At 39.7% G+C, this 24,973-nt stretch overlaps 1 protein-coding gene across 4 annotated transcripts in view; it reads left to right on the top strand.

Moving 5' to 3' along the window:
* KIAA1549 (KIAA1549 ortholog) overlaps positions 1-24,973 on the top strand; it is a 76,256-nt gene that overhangs the window by 11,813 nt on the left and 39,470 nt on the right. For all 4 annotated transcript variants that reach the window (XM_017739989.1, XM_017739990.1, XM_017739987.1 and 1 more), the window contains exons 4-9: positions 1-51; positions 1,520-1,703; positions 8,805-8,864; positions 11,377-11,522; positions 17,938-18,115; positions 20,272-20,456. The exon at positions 1-51 is cut by the window's left edge and continues 80 nt beyond it. In XM_017739989.1, the coding sequence (XP_017595478.1) occupies positions 1-51; positions 1,520-1,703; positions 8,805-8,864; positions 11,377-11,522; positions 17,938-18,115; positions 20,272-20,456 (804 nt within the window). The remainder of the gene's footprint in view (positions 52-1,519; positions 1,704-8,804; positions 8,865-11,376; positions 11,523-17,937; positions 18,116-20,271; positions 20,457-24,973) is intronic.

The raw sequence follows: 24,973 nt of genomic DNA on the forward strand, positions 1-24,973 counted from the left end.
GCATTCCTGGAGGTGAACAAACACCAGGAGTTCTACAACTTCACTGTGCAGGTAAGAGGATGAGCATGTTTTGTGTCTGTCCCTTTTTCCCCCCTCACCTTTGCTTGTCCCATGTTTCATCCAGACAGTAAAATGAGTTAGGTCTTCACTGACTGTCACTTGCAGTCTCTAGGTCATGTAGAACTATGAGGCTTTGTCATGAGGTCAGTTGGTTTTTTCCCCCCTACAAAATAATATGGCACCACCCATCCCTCTGTTTACAAACTTTTTGAAAAATGATCCAAGATGATGATTTATATTACTGAATATGATAGGGTTTATAATTTCTCAAGTAAAAACTATTCCAACCCTTACCAAAGTCACTCCCATCACAGTTTACTATAAAAGAGTAAGGTGTTGATATAAAGTTTTTGTTGGAAGAAAACTTTCAGGTCTCATTGCCCTGCTGGAGACCCTGTTAGGGAATATAGGAGTTACATGACCCTGCCATCATGTGAGCAAACATGCTAGTTGCTTCTGAGGTCTAGAAATACTCACAGTATATGATGTCTGTGACAGCTGCTGCTGGAACTTCACACATGAAAGGTATTGCACATGTGCAGAGCACTGAATCCCACAGCAGAGCTTAGAACTCCCTGGAAAGTCAGTAATTCAGTTTAATGAGACAATTCCCTCTTCTGTTTGAATTCTTAAATTTAATCTAACGTTGTTGTAGTACCAAAATCAGTAAAAATTTTATTACGTTGTTTAACTGACACCATAAATACCCATCTGTGGTACCCTAAAATAAAATCAGGAAGAAAAATGGCATAAATTTTATCGTACCTAAGGCACTATGTAGTACATATAGAAAAGTGCTCAGAACTTTAAACACAATGACACAGCGTCACTGCATAGACTGAAGACAGAACATGCAAAACAATTCTTTGGACTATCAGCTTAGCCAACTTACTTTAAATACTTCTTATTTTCCAGAAGAGTTTATCTACATGGACACAGGTGCTGTGTGTATCGGTGCCACAAAAAGGCTTCTAACTGTTGGTGGGTTTTGGGTGTGCATGGTGCAGGAGATTTTAACCAAGAGAACATCCATTTTCAGAACTTTTTTTTACCATAATCAATCCCTTTCTTCTGTTCCATGCAGTTTGGCATTCATCTAAGGCTTATGACTAGATTTATTTTGCTGACTGTCTTGCTAGGTGGTTTTTTCCCATCATTTTCTGGGCTCTAGCTTTCAGATCATTCTGGATTATGACTGACCTTAAAGGATAACTCTTCGAAGTTAGCTTTGCCTCTTTGGTTCAGCCAGCTGAGTCTCCAATCTGGAACAGATGTTCCTCTGTCTTGATGTCGGAGACTCAGCTGGCTGAACCAATCTGGAACAGATGTTCCTCTGTCTTGATGTGAATTGCCCCCCTCTTCATATTAGAGGGGGAAAAAAAAAAAAAGTCTGTCAGGGAAAGGATGGAAATAGCAGGGATTTGATTTTGCTGACCCTGCTTCAATACTGTCTTTTCAGATACTGAATATAACTCTGAGCAGGCCTGGGGTGGCATTTCGACAGGGCCCTGTGAGCATTGTTTTTGCCATCCGAGATAAATACGGTTTTCTAAATGGGTCTGAAGTCAGCGAGCAGCTCAGAAACTTGTCCGTGGTGGAATTCAGCTTCTATCTGGGCTTTCCTGTGCAGCAGATTGCTGAACGTGAGTATTTGCTGTTACCCAATACTGCAAAATACTTTTGTCTAGTATCTTCCCTCTCTACAATTCTAGAGTAATTTTGTGCATAAGTGATAATGCAACTTCAAGTATCCAACTTGCATCCTGAGTTCTGCAGAGCAATTCTACGCCCCTTTCTGCTCACATTTTGGTGTTAACAGCAACTTGCTGCATTTGTCATCACAGTTTCCTTTTGTGCTGGGTCAGCTGTGCTTAACCTGGTTTCATTAGTCTATTGGCCTTAGTCCAGATTAAAGAAAAAAGAAAATCACTCAGATCAGTATTGTCGTGAAGTGCAGTCCAAGGTGTGTCTGTCTCGTTATGTCTACAGAGGCCTTTGCTAATTCTCAGCAGGGTTTACTGCTTTCAGGATTGTGCTGCACTTAACCGTGTCTCTGACTTCTAGAAAGTCTGGGACACTGGCTACATAGACTGGTATTTGCCCAAATCATGTGAATTAGTTTGTCCATATAGTCTGGTATGTTTCAAGGTAGTACCTTTTTCACTTTTTATGTACATTTCCATGGCAAGCCATTTTTTTCAGACCACTGTCATCCTAAACGTAGATGAATGGGAGCTGCCTGCATAACAGAGCCTTCTTGACACTCAGCATTGACGACTTACGTTTGGTTAGATTTTTCAGATGATTCATGAACGTAAGCAAGATCATGAGAGAATAGTACTTGCCTTCCCCTCCTGGTGGCTGTTACTGACTCAGTCCATTAGTGCCCCATTTCTTCTTTTTAATTTGCTTTTTAATTTTCGGAGTTATTTCTGTGAGTCGTAGAGATACACAACTGTAAAATGAACACCAGCTACTACTAGGCCTGATTTTCCACTAGATGTTTAACTATATTGCAAAACTCACTGTGTCAGATGTTGTGTATGTCAGTGCAAATACTGCACAGTGACTGTCAACAGAAAAGTTGCTCTCCTTAGCACCTATTGATCTAGGTAAGATGATTGCACAGGATACTTCCCCATTTACTCAAAGCAGTATTAGCATACTAACTTTTAAAAGTTTTTTATTTAACTTTTTTGAGCATTTTTGATCCCTCTGCTCCCATAATCGATTAAAAAATGTATGAGGTTGTTGACTCATTTTCTTTTGGCATTTCTGTTCTCATTTGGTCTCACATAGAGTGTGAGCTCTATGCAGTGGTAGGTCTGTTTAGTGGAGCCAGGACCAAAAGTCTTGAGAATCCCTGTCCATAGATGACTAGCATTTCTTTTTGCCCTCTGAAGCCACAGAACATCTCATGTTGTGGGCTATGGTCTTTATTGCTCACTGAATTCAAATTAAATGTTGCTCTTGGTGTCAATTGCTTGAAAGACACTTCTCTTTACTCTGTGTCATCTCTTTTACACATTTGCCCTTGATTTTAGGTAGCTTTTAGTCTCTGGTAATATTTTTGGTGTTGAGGGGCACTTTTTTTCCTGTGATGTAGTACATCAGCTCTTACAGCTTTTAGTTTTGTCCACATATTCTGAAATTACATTTGTAGTGCATTTGTAGGTTGCCCCTTGTAGAGAATCCATCTTCTGGATTGTGCAGTGGAGCTACAGTGCAATTAAGTGATAACAGAATTTCTACCAAGGCTGGTGTATCCTGAAAGAGAGGTTGGTCATAGGGGAAAACATTCCTGTTAAACATGCATGTACATGGTTCTCCTCGGGGTTGGAACTAGATGACCTTGAGGTCCCTTCCAAACCAAACAATTTGATGATTGTATTTTTCTTTCCTGGTGGTACTTAAGAAATTTGAAATTTCCTTAATGCTTGTATCAGGAGCTCTCCGTGCACAGTGCCTGGTCAGTGGGGATGATTCCAGGCCAGTGCCAGTGGAGCCCTGTGGTCACTCACATGTCAATTAGAAAGCCGAGTAAAGTAGGATGAGTGAAGAGGTCAGGGTTTTTAGGAACTATGAGATCTTCCCAAAGATTGCAATGTAGAAAACATGAGAATTTGGTGGGTAAGGTGTCCTAAATTAAGGAACATCCTGTCAGTGTTGGACTTGCTTGCTGTTAGAGGAACTCATATTTACTATAGATTGAGCCCCTTGCAGGACAGCACATTTGGGTTTGAACTGGTCTAGTTTGGTCCCAGTAGGTGCTGTAGGCACTGTTCTGGAATACCAGCTGTGGTGCTATTTGATAAGTTGGCAAAGTGAACATACAGTTTCTCAGATTGCTAGAGCCGGGTCCTTCTGTCAGCGAGCACAGAAATGATGAATGTAGTTCAAATGCTTTTATCAGTGAGACAACCACAGCCAGTTATTTTTAGCTGTTTCTACAGTTTTTGACACTGCTGCTGTGACTGTATTTTGAGCCTAAGGGTTTTAGATGTTCAGTATTCAGAGCCAAAAATGCTGTCCAAAGGCTCAGCAGCATTGGGCAGATCCTTCTTGAAATACCTTATTCAACAATCTGTTGAGGGTGACCAACAGCCAGATCCTCAAAGCTACTTTGCCAGGGAGATGCCTAAATGTTTTTGTTTTCTAGGCTCTGGACTTTGCTTTCATGCTTTGCCTTGCTCTACAGAGCAGCTGTAGCAGGGAGGGTGTTACAACACCTTAGATTGATATAGCTGCTGCTTTAGTCTGTGCAAATAAATACGTACCCCTCTGCTTTCAGTGTGACTTCTTCTAAGAGTGTTGGATATTTACATGTAAACAATCTATGTACGTTAGTGTTTATGTGTAAATATGAAATGTTCCATGCCATACTGTTGGAGTGAAAGCTCCTCTGGACTCAGGCCCAGAGAGAAGCCAAAGTACAGGGGTTGAATTAAAACCTTTAGACAAGCTGAGATACATGAAGCTACACCAGTGAAACAGAAATACAGATTTTTAACTTTTAGTAGAAATACATGCTAAGTGCCTTAAACATTAAAAAGCTGTAGCAGAGACCTTAAACACAGTTTTTACTGCAACAGTGTTACCTTTTCACAGAATACTTTACTTTAGACAAAATATAGATAGAATTACACTGTTCACATTTTTTAGATAGGGTGTTCACATAAACAATAAGGGCTGATAGAAGCTGTATACCCAAATCTGTGTAATACCTATGTAACACTTGTGTAAGGCTTATGACTGTTAGAATTAGACCAGGATAGGTTCAGAAAAGAAAACTAGAATCGTGTGTTAATCTTATTGGTCAGTTAACAAATATAATCCACACTTCTGTAAGAAAAAAATACATATATGGAGCATATAGAACATATAGAAGAAGCTGGTTTTGCCTGTTGTTGCTGTTGCTGCTTGGCTTTATCATGTAACCCCCTTCGAACTCTGCCTTCAAGAAAGCTGTGAGACTATGCAATAAAGAACTTAGCAGAACAGCAGCCTCCTCTGCTCTCTTACCCTGGTCCGAGAAGGAAGGGTATCCCATCAAAAGCTCAACACCATACTGTTCCGTGCCATTTGTGCCTTAGTTATCAGGCATGCTAACAGTAATACTCTGGGTGTGGTGACTTTTCTTTATCCCTTAAGGACTCTGTGTATGATTTTATAAGTTTTGTAGTTACATCTGAGGAAATGATTTGTAGGTGAGCTGAGTGTCAGGGCTCAACCCCCAGCTTGGGGGTTGAAGTTGATCATGCCCAGGAAGAGCTACTTATGCATCTCAACATTGAGACCGTGACATCAGAATCCCAAATATGAGCCTTGTTCGAATGAATGTATTTGCTCCATGCCAGTTGTTCACTTTACACTACCTTGCACACACTGTCCTCTCACTGTTTTTATTCACACAGATAATATGTCCTGCTTATACTTTTCACTGTGTGGTTTGTCCTTGTGCAGTACATCGTTAACACCAGGAATTCTTTGTCGGTTTTTCCCCCACTCATGTAGAGTCAGGATCAGGAGTGAAAGTCGTTTCACAGATTGGGACTGTTCTTTGCAGGAATAGGGCAGTCAAAATGGCCAAACCTGGAAACTTCCGGACTTTCTTCTTTCCTCACAAGACTTCTAGGTGACTTCAGCAACATGTTTCTATTCAAATGTCCAGTTTATACCTTTCCTATGCTTATTTTTCATTGTCCACCTTATAGCTCATGTTTCAGGTTGTAAATTGGTTAAATGGTCACGACCTGCATGTCAGTAGAAAGAAAACCAAGTCTAATCACAGGGTTTGGGTGCTAGTTCATTAAAAATAATAGGAAATTAGATATTTGGTATCTCTTTATGGCTGGTAAATTTCTCAGAGGACAAGCAAAGGCTAGCTGTGGAGTAGATGGGCAATATTTGCCTTCATGAACTTACCCTGAATAAAGCTCTTTGTTTTTATTAGGACTTTGGGTAGAGAGAGTTGCCTTGGGACTTGGTATTTTTTCAGTGCTAAGTAGCATTTTGATGCATGTCATCTATTTTGGCTGTCTTGGAGATGTTGCAAGGCCAATAGGAGGATAAAGATGAAATTGTATATGGTCCAAGGACTGCAGAGATATTTGACAATTTTTTCCTGGCTTGATTTTGGAGCAGATTTTAAATGGACACGGTGTGTTGCTATTGCCCACACCCCAGTATTTGCATGGAACCTTATTTTCCAGTTAATGCCTTCTCGTTCCAAATACTGCATTCCCTCCATGCTTTCAAGTACCATTCTCCATTTATCAGAAATAAGAACGGTCCGCATGATACCGGTTCCATCCTGCGTGGTCCCACACATCTGTAGGAGACAGTCAGAGATCCTCGGAGCATCTGGCAGTGGCCATGCTGCCTGAGTGATGTGCTTTAGCCTGCTGTCAGTAGGTCTCTGGGTGACCAGGTGACCCTTTCCCTTTTCATTCAGCATCGAATCGATGCTGTTACACGGTGTGGTGCTCCAGGGCTGCGTGATAGAATCTTCTAATGATGCCAGCATCTACTTCATTAATGCATCCAGAGTCGTTAGCAGACCAGCTGCAATCTAGCTAATAATTGCATTTTGTCTATCCAACTTCCCCCTCAGAATAACAATCAGTCAGTGCTGTTTATAATTGTTAGTTCCAGAGGACATTAGAAATCTTGCAAATATGATCTTGCTGCAGTGCTAAGACTCCAGATGAGCTCAAGATCTGGCCACGTGTGTCAGTGAGACACTTGAGTGACCTGTGGTATAAGAGTTGGAACCAGGATTTGCTGACTTCTGACAATTTTCAGCATTCTTTGTCAGGTTTTAGAACCTAGCCTTAGCTGGCAGCAATCACAGTGCATCTTCCTTTTCAATGTCAAGATTTTCTGCTCAAGTTGGTTTATTTTTAAGTTGCATTAATTCCATGAAAAGTTTAAATGAATAGTCACCCAGCAATTTGCATGAATTAAATCATTTTCAAGTACTAATTAGAAAAAGTGTGAAGAGCACATTAAGTATTGAAGCAAAACATGATTTTGGGTTAAAAGAAGAACAAACTCAGAACTGCTAGCAGTTCAAAGCATTATGGTCTCTGGAAGGTTTTTGATTTCCTTATCGTGCTCTTTCCATGCTTTGGAAAACAACAGAATTAGTTTTCAGTTTAGTTTATGCTTTTTTTTTCCAGCTTCCATTTCTAAATTGAAGTAAACAATTGCATGACTAGAGTAAATAGAATTTCAGTCTCAAAGCTATAATCAGAAGACTCGAGTAGCAGGATGCCAAAAATGAATGGGTGTGTTTAAGTGGACTCTGAAGTGCTTCTTGCTTGTCTGAGAATTTTGGAAATTGAGTGCATCCTGATCACTTGTATAGAGGGCTGGTGTTTCCTGTTCAGAAAAAAAGGACCATTTTCTAATACCCTTCTGAATAGTAAGTCACAGACTACCAACCAGGTGGTCATCTTGAAGCTCGTAGTGCTATTATTGAAATAAAGGTGGAATAACCAAATTTTCTTTTTTTTTTTTTCCCCAATAGGAGTTAGTTATAAATCTGTGAAAATAAAAGGTAAAATGCAACTAATGGCTCTTTTTTTTTAGCCTTAACAAAAAAATTCTTAAGTGTTTTAAGGGGCAAAAGAATCAGCTTTTTGGTACACTGACAGAGGACAGCTTGTCTACAAATTCTTGCACCATTAAATTAGAAAAACTTGAGTTTTCTACTTCTCTGAAACGTGGCGTAGTGGCAAACTGTTCCACAACTCTAGACATCTTTATTCTAAATTGATCCAGCATGGGCCAGGTCATTTAATTGTTACGTGCTGCATTCTTTCTGTCCATGCAATGGTTTAAAAATTAACCTTTGTATAATGCTTAGCAAACTGCATCTGGATTAAATATTTTGAGAAAGTTAAGACCATTCCTTTTCCTTATTGCCATAGTGAAGCTTAAGACTTCCCTTGAGGAAACTGTTGGCCCAGCCCCCATCTTCACTTCTTTCCCAACATGTCTTTACTGCTCTCCAGTGGAAACCTTGGGAAAAATCTTATCTATACTGAAGTCAGTAGAAACAGACTTTTTTCCTTGCTGGGGCAATGATTTCACTCTGGAGCAGAACTTTTTGGGAAAAATTTAAAAATTAAGAAAGCTTGGAGCCACTAAGCCAAACATAAAAGCCATGAGGTTTGTTTACAGCAGTGTTTCTGCATGCAGTTATTTGTGGGTTTTGTAAAAAAGGGAAAAAAAATTATCAAGGTGGTGTTTTTTGAAATGCTTCCCCCTGCACAAGTCTGGAGCACAAATAATGTTTTTAGTTCTTTGCTTTACATTTATTGTTTCCTTGTAGTTTCTGCCTCAGAGAAGGTCTTATTTTCATCCTGAGACACTCCCAAGTTGCCTCATTACCCTTTGAGCAAGAGTCTGATCCTGCAGCTAGCTCAGTAAGAGTCACCATTCAGACAGTGAGCTTTTAAATTTCTGGGAGCAATGACCTCGGTGCAGCAGCAGCTTGAAGTCTTTCACGTAATAAATCTGACTGTTTCAGTTAGCTTCTTTTTGTTAGAGACAAACTCGGCGGTGTACGTTCGGAGCACTCCCCTTGCCATTGTGTCTGCATTCCCTCAGGAGCAGTAAAGCATCTGTGTAAATAAGATGCTTGCTGACAGTATAAATTATGTAGTGGCTTCTGGTTTTGTGTATGTTGTTCAGAATGCTGTTCTTATGGATGTTTTTCCATTCTGTTTTTCCTTCAGCCTTTCATTATCCTAAGCTTAATGTGTCCCAGCTGATGAAATCTTCCTGGGTGAGAACAGGTACGTACAGTCTGTGTGAGTAAGTAAAAGTGCAATTAGTTTTGTGAGTGGGATAACTAGCCTGCATAAATATCGATGGCTTAGGGGTGCTGCATTTTTATGAGGTAATAACATGTCTGAGCTGAATAAATTCTAAAACCAAAGGCCCAGTGACCCGGAATATCTGGGAAATATAAATCCCTGGTCTAGAGTTAACTACTGCAATTCCTTGATAATGCACACAAAGCACTTTTTGTCTGTAAGGCAGTTCATTCTTGAAACAACTCAGACTGTCAGGCATAAAGTGTCTACTCTGCATGTTGTCAATATGCCACATTGATTTTTAGGTATCTATTTTAAGTGAAAATTAAGATTTTTATTTGTGTGACACTTTCTACCAAAACATGCCTGGAATAAAACAGAGTGAAAATAGATGAATTCTGAGTGCATGAAAGAGTTTAATCACATTTCATTGATCTCTTCTGATTCATTCACAGAAGATCCCTCCCACCAAAATCTTCTCAATGTCTTATTCTGTAATTTACAGATGTGGCTGAGCTGTCTCATTTAGGTGCTCAAAGGCTGTTGAGGTTGCCTGCCTGCTGTAAGTCTGCTGCTTTTAAGCCTGACTAGTGAAGAGGCTGTGCCTACCAAACTTGTTCTTAGGGTGCAGATGCCCCACTGGATACACTTTTGTCTTCCTACAACTTTTACTACCTACAGTTCACTTGTTGCATAGACTTGCTCTTTTTTCCAGGTTTCCTCTCACCACTCACCACTTTAAGCAGGAAACCAAGTTGCACCTTAATTTCTGAAGCCCACATGGTTTGCTTTAGAGAAGAATTTCAGATAATGCTCACTAATGTGGGAGAAGCTCCTACGTGTGTCTCGTATCCAGTGGCATCCTTGCTTAGAGATTTATGTTGGCTTTTTTGGCTGCACCCATTCCCTCTCTTGCTCAGCCTTAGGTTTGTCCATTGCTGCTGAAAATTCCCTTAGCTCCTGTAGTAAAAAAAGGGTTTTTCCAGCTCTGAAATCTCATCCCCTTGAGTTTTAATGAACTTCCTGCCTGTAAGATTTTGAAAGACAATTGCAGCAACTTCTTTTTTTTTCTTTGCTGTAGAGGAATTCCTTGTAGTCTCAGTTCTTGCAAGATTCTGGGAAGAGCTAGTAGACTTTGGCTGGGTCAGTGATTTCAGTCAGTTTATTGTATCGTAAGGGTAATGAATCATGACATAGGAAAATGATAGAATCTATGCATGTAAAGGTTTTCAATATCAAATTACCCAGATATATGTGCATGTATCCCAGTAGTCATAAAACACTGGGATATGTGGTGTTCTCCCTCTGTTGAAGAATACAATTCATGCTATTAAGCGTAATTCATTGATACTGAAATCCAATACACAGGCAAGAGCAGTTTTCTGCTTGGTGTATATAATAGCCTTAGGTCACTGTCTACTTTGCTATTTAATTCTGAGATACTTAGTCTGTGACTGAATTCAGAAGACAGATGCTGTTTATCTCAGTGAGAAATCATGAAAATGTTTCCGTTTTCTGACATCTGCAGTGAAAAGTTTTAAATTGAAAAAGTGGCTTTAATATATTTGTTTTTAAAAAAACCCTATATTTAATTGATTTTATCTAACTGGCAGCTTTTCATTAAGCACCACACTTTAAAAGAAAAGGTGGAAACACAGAAAAAGGGGCTTCTGAAAAATAGAAACAATTTTAGTGGAGGGGAATTAAGACTGAGTTTATTTAATGCAGTCAGCAGTGAGTTGGTTTGCTGTCCTGGAGGATTGCTCAGTTGGGTCATTTGAATGACTATTGCTCCATTCACTCCACTTTTCTCTAACTGCTAGTAAAGGTCCCCCCTTTTTCTCATTTTCCCTCAGGGATTCCTCTCAGCATTAGCTGCCCAAGTGAGCCAGGGTACCTACTTGCCAAGTGAGCAGGGCTGCTAACCATTTTTTTGTGCTGTGGTTGGCATACTTGTTAATCTTATCAAGGGAAGTTGCACTTGAATACACAGCTTCATTCACGTGCTGCTGTTCTACTTTTTCTCCATGACTCTGAGCCCTTGCCCTCCCCATCTCCAACTCTGTATCACTTCTGAACACAACACTTTGACTGCAGTTAGTTGAAGCAGACAATTTAGACTAAGTTTTCTCTTTTAGTAGTTTTTGAAAATTCATGGAATGTTCATAATTTGATGCAATTTTAGAATTGAAATAGTTTCTTTCTTATCCTGGGTCTGTCTGGCTTGGTTAAGGTTCCAAAAAAGTCCTCTGCCTGAATTTCTTTTTTCCACCAGATTACTTATTTTGACTTGTTCCCACCAAATGTCTCCCTTTTCCAACATGTAACCTCCAGCTGAGCAGGTCAGAATTCCCATATAAATACAGGTGCTCTCGAGTTGTCCATGAGCTGTCACAGGGCGACTCAAAGCTTGTAACTGAAGTGGAGGAGAAGACACTGAGAAGTTTTACTAATGAGTTTGTTTTCTTGGGTTGCTTTCTGTGCCATGCAGTTCTCCTGGGAGTCGTCGACCAGCGAATTCAGGAGGAAGTGTTTCGGGCTGAGATGGAGCGGAAGCTCGCTCACCTGTTAAACGAGGCTTTGGTCCGAGGGCGGATATGGAGACGGGCCAGTTTTGCAGGCAGCAACATTGTGCAGGTATGAAGAGCTCAAAATCAGAGGATGAAAACTAAAGGGTAATAAATTGCTGAATAAATTAACGTTGTTCAGGTTTTGAGTTGAGAAATGTAACTCAAAAGCATGTGTCACATTTAGCTAGTTGATGATACTTGTATTTTACACCTAAAACCAGGATTCTTCTTGTCTTTTAAGCTAAACATAACAAATGCAAATAACTGATTAAGTTCCTACTAAAAATTTCTGATGGCTTCTTAGAAACCGCATTGAAAATTATTTTACCAACATCCTATTTTAAAAGCATTCTGTCTTGTTTAGCTTACATGAGGTGCCTAGCAAAAAAGGAGACAGGATGATCATCTGAAAAAAATTAATCTGCTGGGACAGCTACTTCACAATTCTCTTGGTTTGGTAGTGGTGTAGAAATACAAAATAGAGTCGCGTGCATCTTGATGCAACAGTAGAGTAGTACGTTCTGCCCCTTAACATCTTATTTGTCACAGTACTCCTGGTCACAGGGTTGGATTTCAGGTAAAAATGATTAATCATGCCGAATTTTGCACACATAGCAACTTTTGTTATTGTTATTTGGATTCCAGTGCTGCTTTAGAGTTTTGTCACAGGCGGATTTATTCACATAAAGTCCAAGAAGACTTGGATTTTTAAAGTTTTAAATTCTGATGTGTTCTTTCTAGTCAGTTCGACAATCTGAAAGCCAAAGTACTTTTTAATGGCTCATCATCTTAAAATTTTCCAGCTTATTCATTGACAGTTGGTTTACCTCCCAGATGCCCTTTTGCATTTCAGATCTATTGTCTTTATTTAATTTAATCCTACAGTTTTTGCTGCCACTGAAATTTCCAGATGTTGGGATATTCTTACTCCTGTTTTCCTGTTTCAGAAACATCTGTTTCAGTAATGGAGATTTTATTTTACTTTTCTTCTGTACAGCTTTGAATTGCTGCAAATAGGTGTCTGCTTCAGATCTTCTATTCCCAACACCTCCTAGTGCACTTTATTCATTATGCCTTTGTCCTCCCTTTGCATATAAATTAAACAAATATTCCTTATGTTGCTAGTGAAGATACCACAGCCTATAAAATGTGTGTGTTTAGATTAGAGTTTTATGACTTTGCACTATAAAGCTCAGGTAATTTCTTTTTTCATGCACAAAATTATGGGCACATCCTTTTTAGACAGAGAGTAGTATTTTGGAAAGTGAAAATACAGCATTTTTCTTTTGACTCTGTATTACTTACTGGGCCATAAGATGAGGTCTGCAGCTTGTGTTCCAGACAGCAGTGCTGCTCATTTATGCCACCTAATTAGTGCAAAGAGCCTGCCAACTGCTGTCTTTGGGCAGAGGAGGATTCTGTTCATTACAATCAGCACATCTTACCATCACAGGGCTTTTCCAGGTGCTCTCAGCCCACACTTGCAAGTGGTTAGAAGTGTAATAAAGGAGATGTGGAAGAAGGGAGGCTGAAGAGATACCTTGCAGCGAGGTGTGTGATGGGTGTCCTGCTCTCCTGGATGAGAACAGCAGGTACCTGCAGGTGCTGCAGCACCTTGGTAGCTTCCTTGGCAGGATGTTCAGGTGTGTGGCAGGTGAGACAGCCAGAGAGGCTGTTGTGTGCAGCTGGACTGATGCACCTGGTAGTGGGCTCCAGAGTGAAGGATGGCTTCTTTGAAGGGTGTTCCCCGGTTAGCTGAGGATCTTGTCCATAGGCATCTGCCATGACCCTTTTCCTGCTGTTAATTCTGTTCTTCATAGCCAAGTTTATAAGCTCTGTTTGAAGTGTGTTTGTGTCTCCTGGGAGAGCTAATAATGTTTCTTGTGCTTTATATTCAGATTTTCCCATATATATTTCTTGCACACAAATCAGTGACTGCTACGATAGTAGAGCACAATGAAGTGAAAATAAGAACAAAAGCTGCCAGCAACAGAAGTGTTGCATAGTTTTGTTAACAGAACATGCATATATCCATTAAAGACTAGACTCACATTTCACTTGTGTTGTGACCCTGTAGACCAGAGTTTTTCCTGAGGTGAAATACATTTATAGTGTATTGAAATGTGACATTTCTAAGCTCTGTGGAAAATCAGGACTGCAGGTCAGGAGGTGAAGCAATTATTTGTGAATGTTACTGCAGGCATATTAGTTTCCTTTCACGTGCTCAGGAAATAGAAGTGATACGTTGTGAGGTTTAGATTTCATTTCTAAAGGCATGTGTTAGTACCTAAGAATGTTAAAAATTATGCTTTAAACCTAGACATTTTGAAGAAGAGCTTTGGAGGGTGCCCAAATAGCAGGCTTTCCCCTTCTGTTGGACTGACTGTGCTGTTAACAGGTGGCACTCTATGACAAAAAGAGAAAAAAGCCTGTAACCATTATCTACAAAAACCCCTCTGAAGCCTCACACCTGGTTGTTTCATTTCTGATAGTTCCACTGATTTTTGTATGATGTTGTATTAATGTTTCACAGAGTAAGCCATATATATTTTCAATATGCATCTTCTGTTGCTGCAGGTTTGAAGGCACATGCTTAATGTGGTTTGCATTGCATCTTCAGAGACCTATGCTATATTTTGTCAATAGTTTACTGTAGTAATTCTCATTGCATTTTTTAGGAAGTAAATGGCTTAACTGTAGTTTAAAAATACACCAGCAGCTAATAAAAAAAAAAATTATTTTCCTTCATCTCAACATGCTTGGTCCTTTAAACCTAATAGAAAGTGAAAAGATGATCCTAGTAAATGAAACAAAGAGTAGTGTTCTGATTGAAAGAACATGTTAGGCAGCATTTTAGTTGCAATATGTGTGAGGAGGTAGCAGCTATGAGGGAATGTAATGACTGAATTGAGCTTTTCATTAAGGCAGACATTCGTTCTCTTGTTTTTCTGCTGACAGCTTATGTGTCTCTCCTGTCTGAGGAAAGCTTGTCTTGCTGTGAGTTCTTAGGTTTATAAATGAAACATTTGGGTGCTGCTGCTGCTTCACCTTTTCCTCTGAGGCTTTTGGCCCCTCCAGCAGCCGTCCCAGGCAGCAGTTGGCCCCTCTGTCTGGTTGCTCACAGCCTGTTCCTATATCTGTGTGCTGTCCAAACCACAATACAGCTTGAGTTAATTGCCCAGACACTAAAATCCTGCTTTTAGTAAGACAGAAAAAGGATCTTTTTTGATTATTTTTTTTCCCAAGGTGATGAATGAAGCAAAGAAAGAAAAATAATACTTGTGCATGAGCTTTGTAGATTGTGTGTGCATATCTGCTTGTTTCTAAGTAGTGCTCGTGCCTTTGAGACCCTGGAAAAGTTCACCCAGCGGTTCCTTGCTCCTGTGGGGTTTGCTGACCAGGACATCCCACTAGCTGGCTGTGACTGTAAGAATGCCTTGGGAGCTTCCCTACCACTTGTATTTCCCTGCTTGAAATTACAAACTAGATTTTGTTACCAAGGCAACTCTGTTCACTGACCTATGATATTCACTTGAAAACACTTTTTAAATTAAATTTACTGACACCTGAACACAGTTAAGCCGTTCCTCTGTGGAGGTTAAATGCACATCTAGTATCAACAAAGATGGTATCATTTATGTACACAGAAGTTGAATTAGTCTTTTTGTCTGTTTTTTTTTTTTCCCCTCCCATTTTCTGCCTCCTGTGTTTGAAATTCTTCTGTCTCCTCCCTCCCTGTGTCATCCCTCACTGTCAAAGTGTATATGTAAAATGCTTAAATGCTTCCTTACATGTGGGCTGCTTTGCTGGATGCCTGGAAAATAGTATTTGTCTCTCCTTGCATTCTTAGCACTCTCAAGGACAGAGACTAAACCAGTCTGAAGCTGCACAAAGTGTATAATTTGGAACCATGTGTCACAAAACTTAGAATACAGAAACTCTATAAAAAATAGGCACAGTGACTGTACCTCAATTCCATGACCAGATTTAAAACAGGTCAGCCCCAATATGCCATTTCCTCTGTTACAGCAAACTCAGAGGCTAGTTAAAACAATCAATAAATAAAATTTAGTGAATCAGTGTGACAGAGATGAAAACTGAGGTACTGATAGTGTCACAGTTACTGTGTTTATGTACAAGTCTAAGTGTCTTGTATTTGCTTCCAGACTACTGTGCTAGTCATCAGCTTTCCCAGAACAGAAATCCATAACCATTTCCCTATGGTTTTGGAATTTTGTCTGCAGCTTCTCTCTCTGTGGTGTGAGCAGTCATAAAACATTGTGTATTCAGAATGAATTATTTCAGGTAAAACTTAGCTTAAAATAGTGAGCTTAGTTTGTCAGCACTAGCCTGCACCTCCACTGAACTTTTTCGTGCTTGTTCCCATGTTCTTTATACTGTGCTGAAATACTTCCAGCTACTTCTTCCTATCTCTACTCTACTGTTCTCACTCATCCCTGTTCCTCAGCATAGGGAGCTGTATGCTGTTGTTTTAAATTCTGTGTTAAACTTTGTAGAGTTCAGTTGTGACAACTTGCACTGGAGTCTTGTCCTTCTTACCCTCTGCCTTTTCTAAAGGCAGCTGTGGAGAAGTTCCTTGGTTAACCCGTTCAGTCAGCTTGGGACTGTTACCTGGTGTGTGTGTAACACACATAATTATAGTGCTTCTTGGATGCTTCACAAGCCATAAAATATATGACAGTTCAGTTAGAGAATTTTCTAAATTTCTCTGGTTCTGTGGCTTTGCTATGCGCAGAGGGGTTTAATAAAATTTAAACAAAGAACCCATTGATTTTCAGTCCCATGTGGCCTTTGAACTCCCTGACCCTCCATGTGAGTTAAGTGCTGTTTGGGAAGGTTTCTTCTGTGCTGGAAGCAGAGAGCAGTCTGTATGCCCTGCTGCTCTGTGCACTGAGAGCAGGCTGTGGCAAGCCAGCTGAAGCAGACATAATATAAAGCTGTAGACATTTGTTAACTAATTGTATAGTTGTGTTCCATGAAGCCAGATTCAGCTTTATAGCTGCTGAATATGTCTGTTGAATTGATGCTGTTTTGTTACCTTCAGTCAGGGATTGGTTGCCCCTTAGCTGGTGGAAGAGTGAAGGGTGTTCTGCTGAGCAGCAGCATCATTTAATGGGTCCTGTTAGCAGCTCTTGCTGTGTTTCAGAGATCTGCACATTTCTCTGCTCTATTTGTAGATATTCTGTTTCTTGCATCAAATGTGGCTGACACTGAACATTTATTCTTTGCTTTCAGTTGATTTGTCCTAGAAGACAATTTTATGACAATTGTGCTTTCTCTTTTCTCATTTTTCCCCCCTCTTCTTTTTTTTTAATATAGATATACACACACATCTTGCTGTTACCATTCCTGGGAAATGCTTTTTTAGAACATATTGAGTTGCTGTTCCCTAAAACCAGAATATCATTCCTGTTGAGCTAGAAATTGCACTTCTTTCCTTCAACATGATTTGTTTAGTTGGAATCTAGGAAAGAAAACAATACAAAGCTTTGCTTTTGTAAGCTTCAGACATGCAAACATTTGTATGTTTGCTTTACTTCAGGCCTATGGGCAGTTTCTGAGATAATAATTTATTAAATATGTACTTTATAGCAGAAGGATAATTCTGAAGGAAGCAAAATATATTGCTCTATTTATGTCAATTCCTTCCAGAGCCCTTCAAACTCTATTAAAAAAAGAAAATCATGACCCAATACCTCCTACTATTTTTTGTCCTAATTCTTGTTTGAGCTCACCATTACATGGTAAATGGTTAAACAGAGGAGAGTTGTTACATAAAAAGATGTAATTTTACAGGAATTCAAAGTTATGTGGTTCTCATATGCAATGTAGATGTTTGGTGGTTAGAGAGTATCTACAGGGCTTCCTCATAGCATGCATTCTTTTGATTATTAATGTCTTTAGATGTAGGTAGGAAGAATTGCTTCCCACAGCATCAAATACATTCCTTCCTGAAGAAAGGTGGATGCCAAGGGGAGCTGTTTGGAGGATGAAGGTGGCTGTGCAAGCGCTTAAGTTGAATCAGAGCAAACAGTTTTATTTGATGCTAACAGAATATTCACCTGTGTAGCTGCTTAACATTTAGAAAAACTGAAGCAAAGAGGTGTGTGTGTTATGAATAACAAATCAAAGTTAGAGTAGGTATCTAGAGAAGGGAAAAGTGCAGTCACACTTCTTCTTACTTCCTATTAACCAGCAATTGCTAAAGGCAGTAGAGGATTCCACGGTGGCATCTTTAGGGTGAAAGCAGTTCTCTTACTTATCAGATCTGTACATTGTTATGATACAAGTAGGGGGGAAAAAAATGGTTTGTCATAAAAATGTATCATACAAGCGAACATCCCTTGAAATTTTCCTTTCTGTTACAACAGGGCAGAGAGAGTATGGACTGTAAGGCCAAATGTATGGGAGCTCCAAGCAAACACAACTTAAAATGTAAAAGCTTTGCAATTTCTTTTCAGATCGTGAATGTGTCACGGTTAGTTGGTGTTGATAACCCCGTGGAGCTGATCTACTTTGTGGAGGACCAAGATGGGGAGAGACTGAGTGCTCTGAAGTGCTCAGACCTGATGAACAGAGTCGATATCCAGCGGGCTGCCATCATCCTTGGATACCGCATTGAAGGCAGCGTTGCACAACGTAAGCCCTGTCAAATCCACACCGATGCCAGCAAAGGCCAACAGGAAGGGTGTCTTTAGCTTTGGAAGTTATGGCACTGTACAGTGCCTGCTGTTGCAGTGTTTTGTTCTTGGAATGCTGCAGCTATGACACTCCTGAGGAAATCAGTTTTAGCAGCCTTGCAGTGAGCTACGCGGAGTTGTTTGGCTTTTTAAAGACCCTGCTGAGCTTAGGGTTGCAGCAGGGTCCTTAAGTCAAGCCTCACTGCATTCACTCCATGCTTGTGCTGGAAAAGTACTGTGCTAACTAAAGACCTTCCTGCCATTCTCATCTCATCCTGCTAGTCCAGTATTTCTTTACAGTTTATCTTGCCCAGGAGCTTGCACAGACCCCACAATTGTGAGATGGGAGGGTGTTGGTATGAAATGGGTGTTTCCTTCAGCTGAGTAATGGCAATGAAGTTTAACACAAGTCACTGCTTTTTTGTCTGAGTTACTTTTTCTGTGAAAGATGTACACTAATGGTAGTTGGGGCATTTATTACCTCCACTGAATATGATTGACCTTGGTTTTATTTGTTTGTCCATCAGTATTATATATTCTATAAATAATATGATCGTCTGATGAATTTAATATAAAAGTAATGTGATTTTTTTTTATTATCTATACATCAGAATGAATAGGATAGGTCATATAAAGTCATACAATTACTTTATTCAGGAGGCTTGGTATAAAAATGATTTTCAGTAAGTAGCGAGACAGAATACCTACTCAAAATTCCGTGTTACAATTAGGAAAGACATTTAAAAGTGTCTTAGGAACAGACAGGTATGATTTGCAAAATACCTCATTGGTATGAATGCTTAATTACCTTTTCTCATTTCTGTGCAATATGGAGGCATGAGCTACATGGTACCACAGGGTATTTTGCCAACAGAACAAGCATGTGTTTGATACTTACAATTCTCTGCAGAAAGAAAAATAAGAAAATAGTAATAATTGTACCATCTGTATGTGTTTCTAAATTTTGTCTCTCATTAAAACAGTTATGTACAGATAGGTCAGTAGCTCATATACATCTGCTTAATATCCATTAATGAACCGTAATGCTGGTTAGACAGAAGTGAAAGAAGTTGCAAGAATAAATTCTCTTTACAAAAATAATAAATGTTGAACAAACTTCATGAAGTGTTTATAGCTTGCTGTGCGTGTTGAAACTTGTTTCATTTGACCTGACATTAGAAATTTAAGAGTCATAGAGTCATAGAAATCTTTAAATGCTTCTTACTGGAAGAAACTAGACCAAGAAAAGGTTATTTTTATACCAGAAAACATAATGTCATAAATGAGCTGTTAGGTGTATAAAATACAAGAATTATATATTCTTTTAAGCTCTAGGCTCATCATTAATAAAATGATATATAGAAAAAATAGAAATATTCTTTTTAACTTGAAAACATTATTTTTAGAAAGTGCATCAGTTTGACTAGAAATATATTATTGGTTTATATATATATGTATGTATGTATAGTTTTTAGTCCCACATATAATCACTATGCAAAACAGAGCAAATGAAAGTTTTGTCATTTCTTTCAGTTTAGTTTTTACAAGAGGGACTTGCTTGGTTACACTTTCCAGCAGTTTTGTTTTCTGTTTGGGGCTAAAGGATCTCGCACACTGACGGTGGAACAGAGAGAAGAAAGGAAGTAATCAACAATGCAGAACTATATACCTTGGTGGGGGGAGGGTCAAATTGATTGTGATGACAAAATGTTAAGGAGAAGAGGCAGCTGGTAATACTGCTTAAAGCAGGAAACAGGCAGCAGTGTGGGAAAGTCCATCTTACCTTTGCTAGTGGTAGAGTCATTTTTTTTTGGACCCATTTCGCTGTGTCAGCTTAGTTTTGGGTTACAGGATGATGTGGCAGAAGTGCATTTTCATTAGTATTTTAAGCACAGGTCTTCAGAAGGTGGGCCAGGACAATCAATCTCCTGCCCCATGCTTCCTGAGCGTGACATACCTTAACTTACACTGGTATGACATTTCCTGTGATGTACAGCTGGTTTCTGATAAATTCCTTAACTAGCATTTACAAGAACATAAAAATACATAACCTTGAAGTGCCCTCAGTTTAAAAGATAACCACATAATATTGCTGTCTTCCTTTTAACTTTACAGCTGTGGAGAAGATGAAGGAGTCTGCTTCAGAGACACAGAATAGCAACCTCTGGATTATCGTTGGGGTGGCAGTCCCAGTTGCTGTGGTGCTCCTGATTGTTATTATTTTATACTGGAAGCTCTGTCGAACAGACAAGCTGGAGTTTCAGCCAGACACAATGAGCAACATTCAGCAGCGACAGAAGGTAAAAGGGGAAGCTGTGCTGAGAGGAGCTTGAGTATTCTGAGCATAAACGAATGTGAGACTCTGGGGAACACCTGGCATCCTTAACTAGCATGTGTAAACACAGTTTCAGAGCATTCCAGTTCGGGGAGGGGGGGAAAGGAGGAAAGTAGTCTAATGATAGTTGAAGTCAAGAATCCTGTAGTGTTTTATTTATTCTCCTGAGTATATGATACTGCATTAGATAGATCCATCCCTCTGAAATGTGGCCACTGAGGCTGAAAGGAACCTTTCTTTATCACTTCATTTCAAGGCTGTGGCTGGGACTGAATAAGAAGAAATGTAGAGTCTTGAATCACTGACCTTGTTTTCCCCAGAAGGCTGAATTTTTCTTTGGAGAGCTTCTGCTAACCAAAGTTGACAGCTAAAGTGCACCACCCATCATACCTCATGCTGGAACTGGAATTTGCTAGACCCTATCCTGGCTGGTCCATGTTCTGCCAGGTCTCTTTTTGTTGCAGTTGTGAGAGCTTGTTGCAGTATTAGAACGTTCATTAGTGGATCTGGGTGTGCCTGCATAAGTGAGCATGTTGGCCATAGTGCTGGTTAGGATGGTGAGAAATTCAGTGCCCTTGTCTTTTTCTTGCCCAGGACTGTAAATCAAAAAATTTGTGACCCAGGATTTTCACAGAGGATGTATTCAGTAAAAAGAATGATAAAGTGCCTGAAAGGTTATTTTCTTTTTACAACCAAAGAGAACTTGCATGTGTCAGAAATGCTTATTATTGACTAGACCTTCAGAGGCATTAATAAAGGAAAAATAATCTGCCTGTGCTAATCCTGTGGCACTGCAGTCATGTTCTTGCACTGTCACCTCATGTTCAGTCACACAGTTTCCTCCATAACGAGCCTTGTCTGTACACCATGCTCTCTTTCAAGATAATTAATGGTGTGAAAGATGAGAGAAACAGAAAGCGCTTACACTTCCAAAGCAGTCAGAACAAATCAATAGTAACTTCCACTTGCCTTGCGACTGCGGGTTGTGTGTCAGAATCCAGGCTGGCAACAAGTGGTACCTTTTGATGAACTCCACCCCCTGGTACCGTGTTTCACCTCTGCTGTGGTAATATCTAACACAGATTTTTGACTGAGGAAGTTCCCCACAGTAGTTTTGACTAATTTGAGTAGGGTCATCCAGAAGAGGCAAGAGAGGACCATTACCCTTGGTGTACACTCTTTGATCACATTTTCAGTACCTCTTTACAGAAGAGGCAAGAGAGGACCATTACCCTTGGTACACTCTTTGATCACATTTTCAGTACCTCTTTGCTGTCACAAGGTTTTTTTTTGTAAGGAAGCAGCTGGGTTGTATTGGCTGCAAGGCCAGAAACATCCTTCATGTAATTACTTTCTTTTAAGAAAATGGCTCAGTTGCTTTTCCCCACTGCTTCCACAATATTCTTCATCTTAATCATTCATGAGTCAGAAGCCTCAAACTTGTTTATATGTGAGTCTCATTTTGGATTGCCTGGGGAACCTGTCACTTTGCCTTCTTTGGGGAAGTCGCTGTAAGCAAACTAGAAAGAACCAGTGTGGACACCTAGTTCAATCCTTGTGCTACTGGAGGTAAAGCAATAAAAAGTCTCTTACATTTTTATCACTTTGCACATCAAGCAACTGGAAGAACCTACTTTGCAAACCATTTCCTCCTTTCCCCAGAATAAAAGCAGTGCTCTGGCTTCCTTGCTATTAGGCTGTCATTGGGATTTCATGTCTTCAAACAGTGGGTTGGAATTCTGGGTCTGAGTAGTGTGTATTTAACCACCACCAAAGACCCCCAGACAGTCAAAACAGCATACAAATTATTAGGGACATTTGGTCTGATCCTGCCCTCTAAAATTGTCTCTGTATTTTTATTAGAGTAAATGCAAAGAAGTGATCAAAGGAGTGTCATCATGTGGTCAGGGATTTATGTCTGTAAATAAACTCCATAAAAATGGACTCAGCCTCCCCCTTCCTCACCACAGCCACAATTATTTCCATTCTCTATTTTCAGAGTTTGACCTTGGCACTGAAGGGAGGTGAAAGCCTGCACTACATCTGTAAATAGAAAGATATTTAGGTTAAAGATCTGAGTTTTTATCTTGGAATCTATATATGTAAAAGACAAAGATGCATTTATAGTGTGCTAGCTCTTCTTACTTCTGTTAATATTTAACAAAAAATTAATGTAAATGTACAGTTTTTCATTAGCATATGTATGGCATAGTTCCATACTGGAAATAGAAAACAAGACTTTTCAACCTTGTAATAAGTCTATAATGTGTTTTGTGCTTGAAGATGTGTGTTGATTGGAAGACAAGAAACTGAGACACACATTTCTTGTTCAGCTGAAATCAGGTATCATACTGCACTGGTGGATCTCCAGGGGTGTCACCAGTCTTTCTTCAGTGTCTTTAATTAGCCATTTTAACATAGCAGATCAGTGGGCAGCATAATAACCTTTAGAATTCACAGTAGCAGCTGATAGCAAATTACGTTACCTGTGACTTAAAAGCCTGGGATGGGGTTGGGGGTGAGGAGAAAGCCTGTTTGCTTCATGCTGCAGAGACAAGACTGGAAGGCTGGTTCCTTGGAACACTGAGAGACAGAATTCAGTAGATGTACTGTAAATGCAGATTGCATAAGTAAGCCACAGGTTGGGCAGGAGCTTTTTATTCTTAGTTAGAATCTCTCTTACAAAGTTGCATTATCCTCTTCAGAGAGATTCTTAGACACTACAAATTTTACTGGATTCTGTAGCCCCATATTCATTCTTAGTCATATGTTTCCTTTCTTCTCTTCTTTCACTTAATTGTTTCATTCTGCTTTGAAATTCCTGGATTTTCCCGAAGTGTTTTGATATTCATTCAGACAATCCAAGTTTTATTTTTAAACCTTTACATATAAAAGATTACTTTTACAGAGTAGGTATGATTTCTGTGTTCCTATGGCCACCATTAAAAGTCATAAGCTGCCTAACCTCGCAGTCTATCTTCTGATGAAGGAACCCAGTACTGTTATCTGCTGGCAATTAGAGCCTACATGCCTTTTTGGGTGTATGGGATATGGCTGCTTGGGTACACCTTGGTGAGGTGAAGGCCACCAGGTAGTTGTGCTACACAGCAATTCAGTTGTACTGCCAGCACATCATGCCAGCACAGCTAACTGGCTTTGGTACCTTAAATGCTCTGTGGATGCCCCTTTAGACTATTTGGGTCACAGCTGCTTACTTGTGATGGTCAGTAATAGCAGATTTCCCACTTGAGTGGACATGGCTGTGTTGAATAATACCCAGATCCTACGGTGACAAGTCCACAGAGGTACCCAAGATTGCATCAATATTTATGTGCCACAGCAGCCTTGAAGCTGGGCTTGAGTCCAGATGTGCTGCTTGGCCCCACCCTTAAGGCCAGGTCATTCTCAAAGGTAATATAGATAATAGCAAGGATTGTGTTTCTCTTAAGGCAGTGATACAGGGCAGGGTGGACTATACACGGCAAAGGCCTGTTCTGCTCGCTGGATGTACCACTCCACCAGTTTCTGTTCTTTCCATCTGGCCTTCCAGCTTCATTACAGGATCAATGTCCTGCAGACAGGATGGCACAAGGATCCTGCTTAAAAAGGCTCATAATGTTACTTTCTGCAAAGAGTATAGAAAGGGAGCCTATTATTAAGGGATTTTTTACTTATCTGCTGTTTCAGTGAATATACACACAAATACATGGGAAAGAAAACTTTTGTGGGAACTGATGCTAGCAAAACCAGGTTTGATCATAAAGTAAGGAAAAATAAAGGATCTTGAAGAGACTCTGGTTTGCTAATCCATCCTGTTGCGTCAAAACAGGATTAACAATACTTGCAAAATGTTAGGTTTCCTTTTTTATTCTGGAGATTAAATGGGAAAACATGCTTAGATCAAAGTTATTTGTATGCTTTTTAAACTGAGAGTTAAGGAAACAGGGGAGAGCAGTGCATCTATGCAAGATTCATTGGTCTGTGCAAGGATAATTCTTTTGAAGAGATGATACTAAGATATTTAAAGGGCACATCAAATATTCATGACCTGTTCTGTAAGCCATAGCATCCTACTGGAAATTCACCTTGATGTGGCCTGGGTTGTTGCATTGGATAAAGATGTCTTTGCCTTGTGAAGTAAAAAGATGCACAAGTGGCATTTTTGAATAACAAGGTTTTCTCTCTTGGCATTGCCTATATCCACCATAACATTGTCCCAACCTTTTGCTTATCCCAATTTTTTTTTTCCGGCAAGGAAGCTGTGCCTTTTGTGGTCAACTGAATTTTTGCCATTGGTTATTTTTCTTCATGAAAAAATTAATTTCTTTAATACCCAAACCATCATTTTGCTCTGTACAGGGCCTCTGATGTTTTTGTGCAAAAACACTCATTTGCTCTTCCCCAAAGAGCAGAAAAAACATTTTACATGTTATCCGCAACGGGAGCAGCATCAGCAATACTATTTCCTCCTCTGCGGACATC

This window comes from Corvus brachyrhynchos, unplaced genomic scaffold (assembly GCF_000691975.1).
Source record: "Corvus brachyrhynchos isolate BGI_N302 unplaced genomic scaffold, ASM69197v1 scaffold27, whole genome shotgun sequence".
Taxonomy (NCBI): Eukaryota; Metazoa; Chordata; class Aves; order Passeriformes; family Corvidae; genus Corvus; species Corvus brachyrhynchos.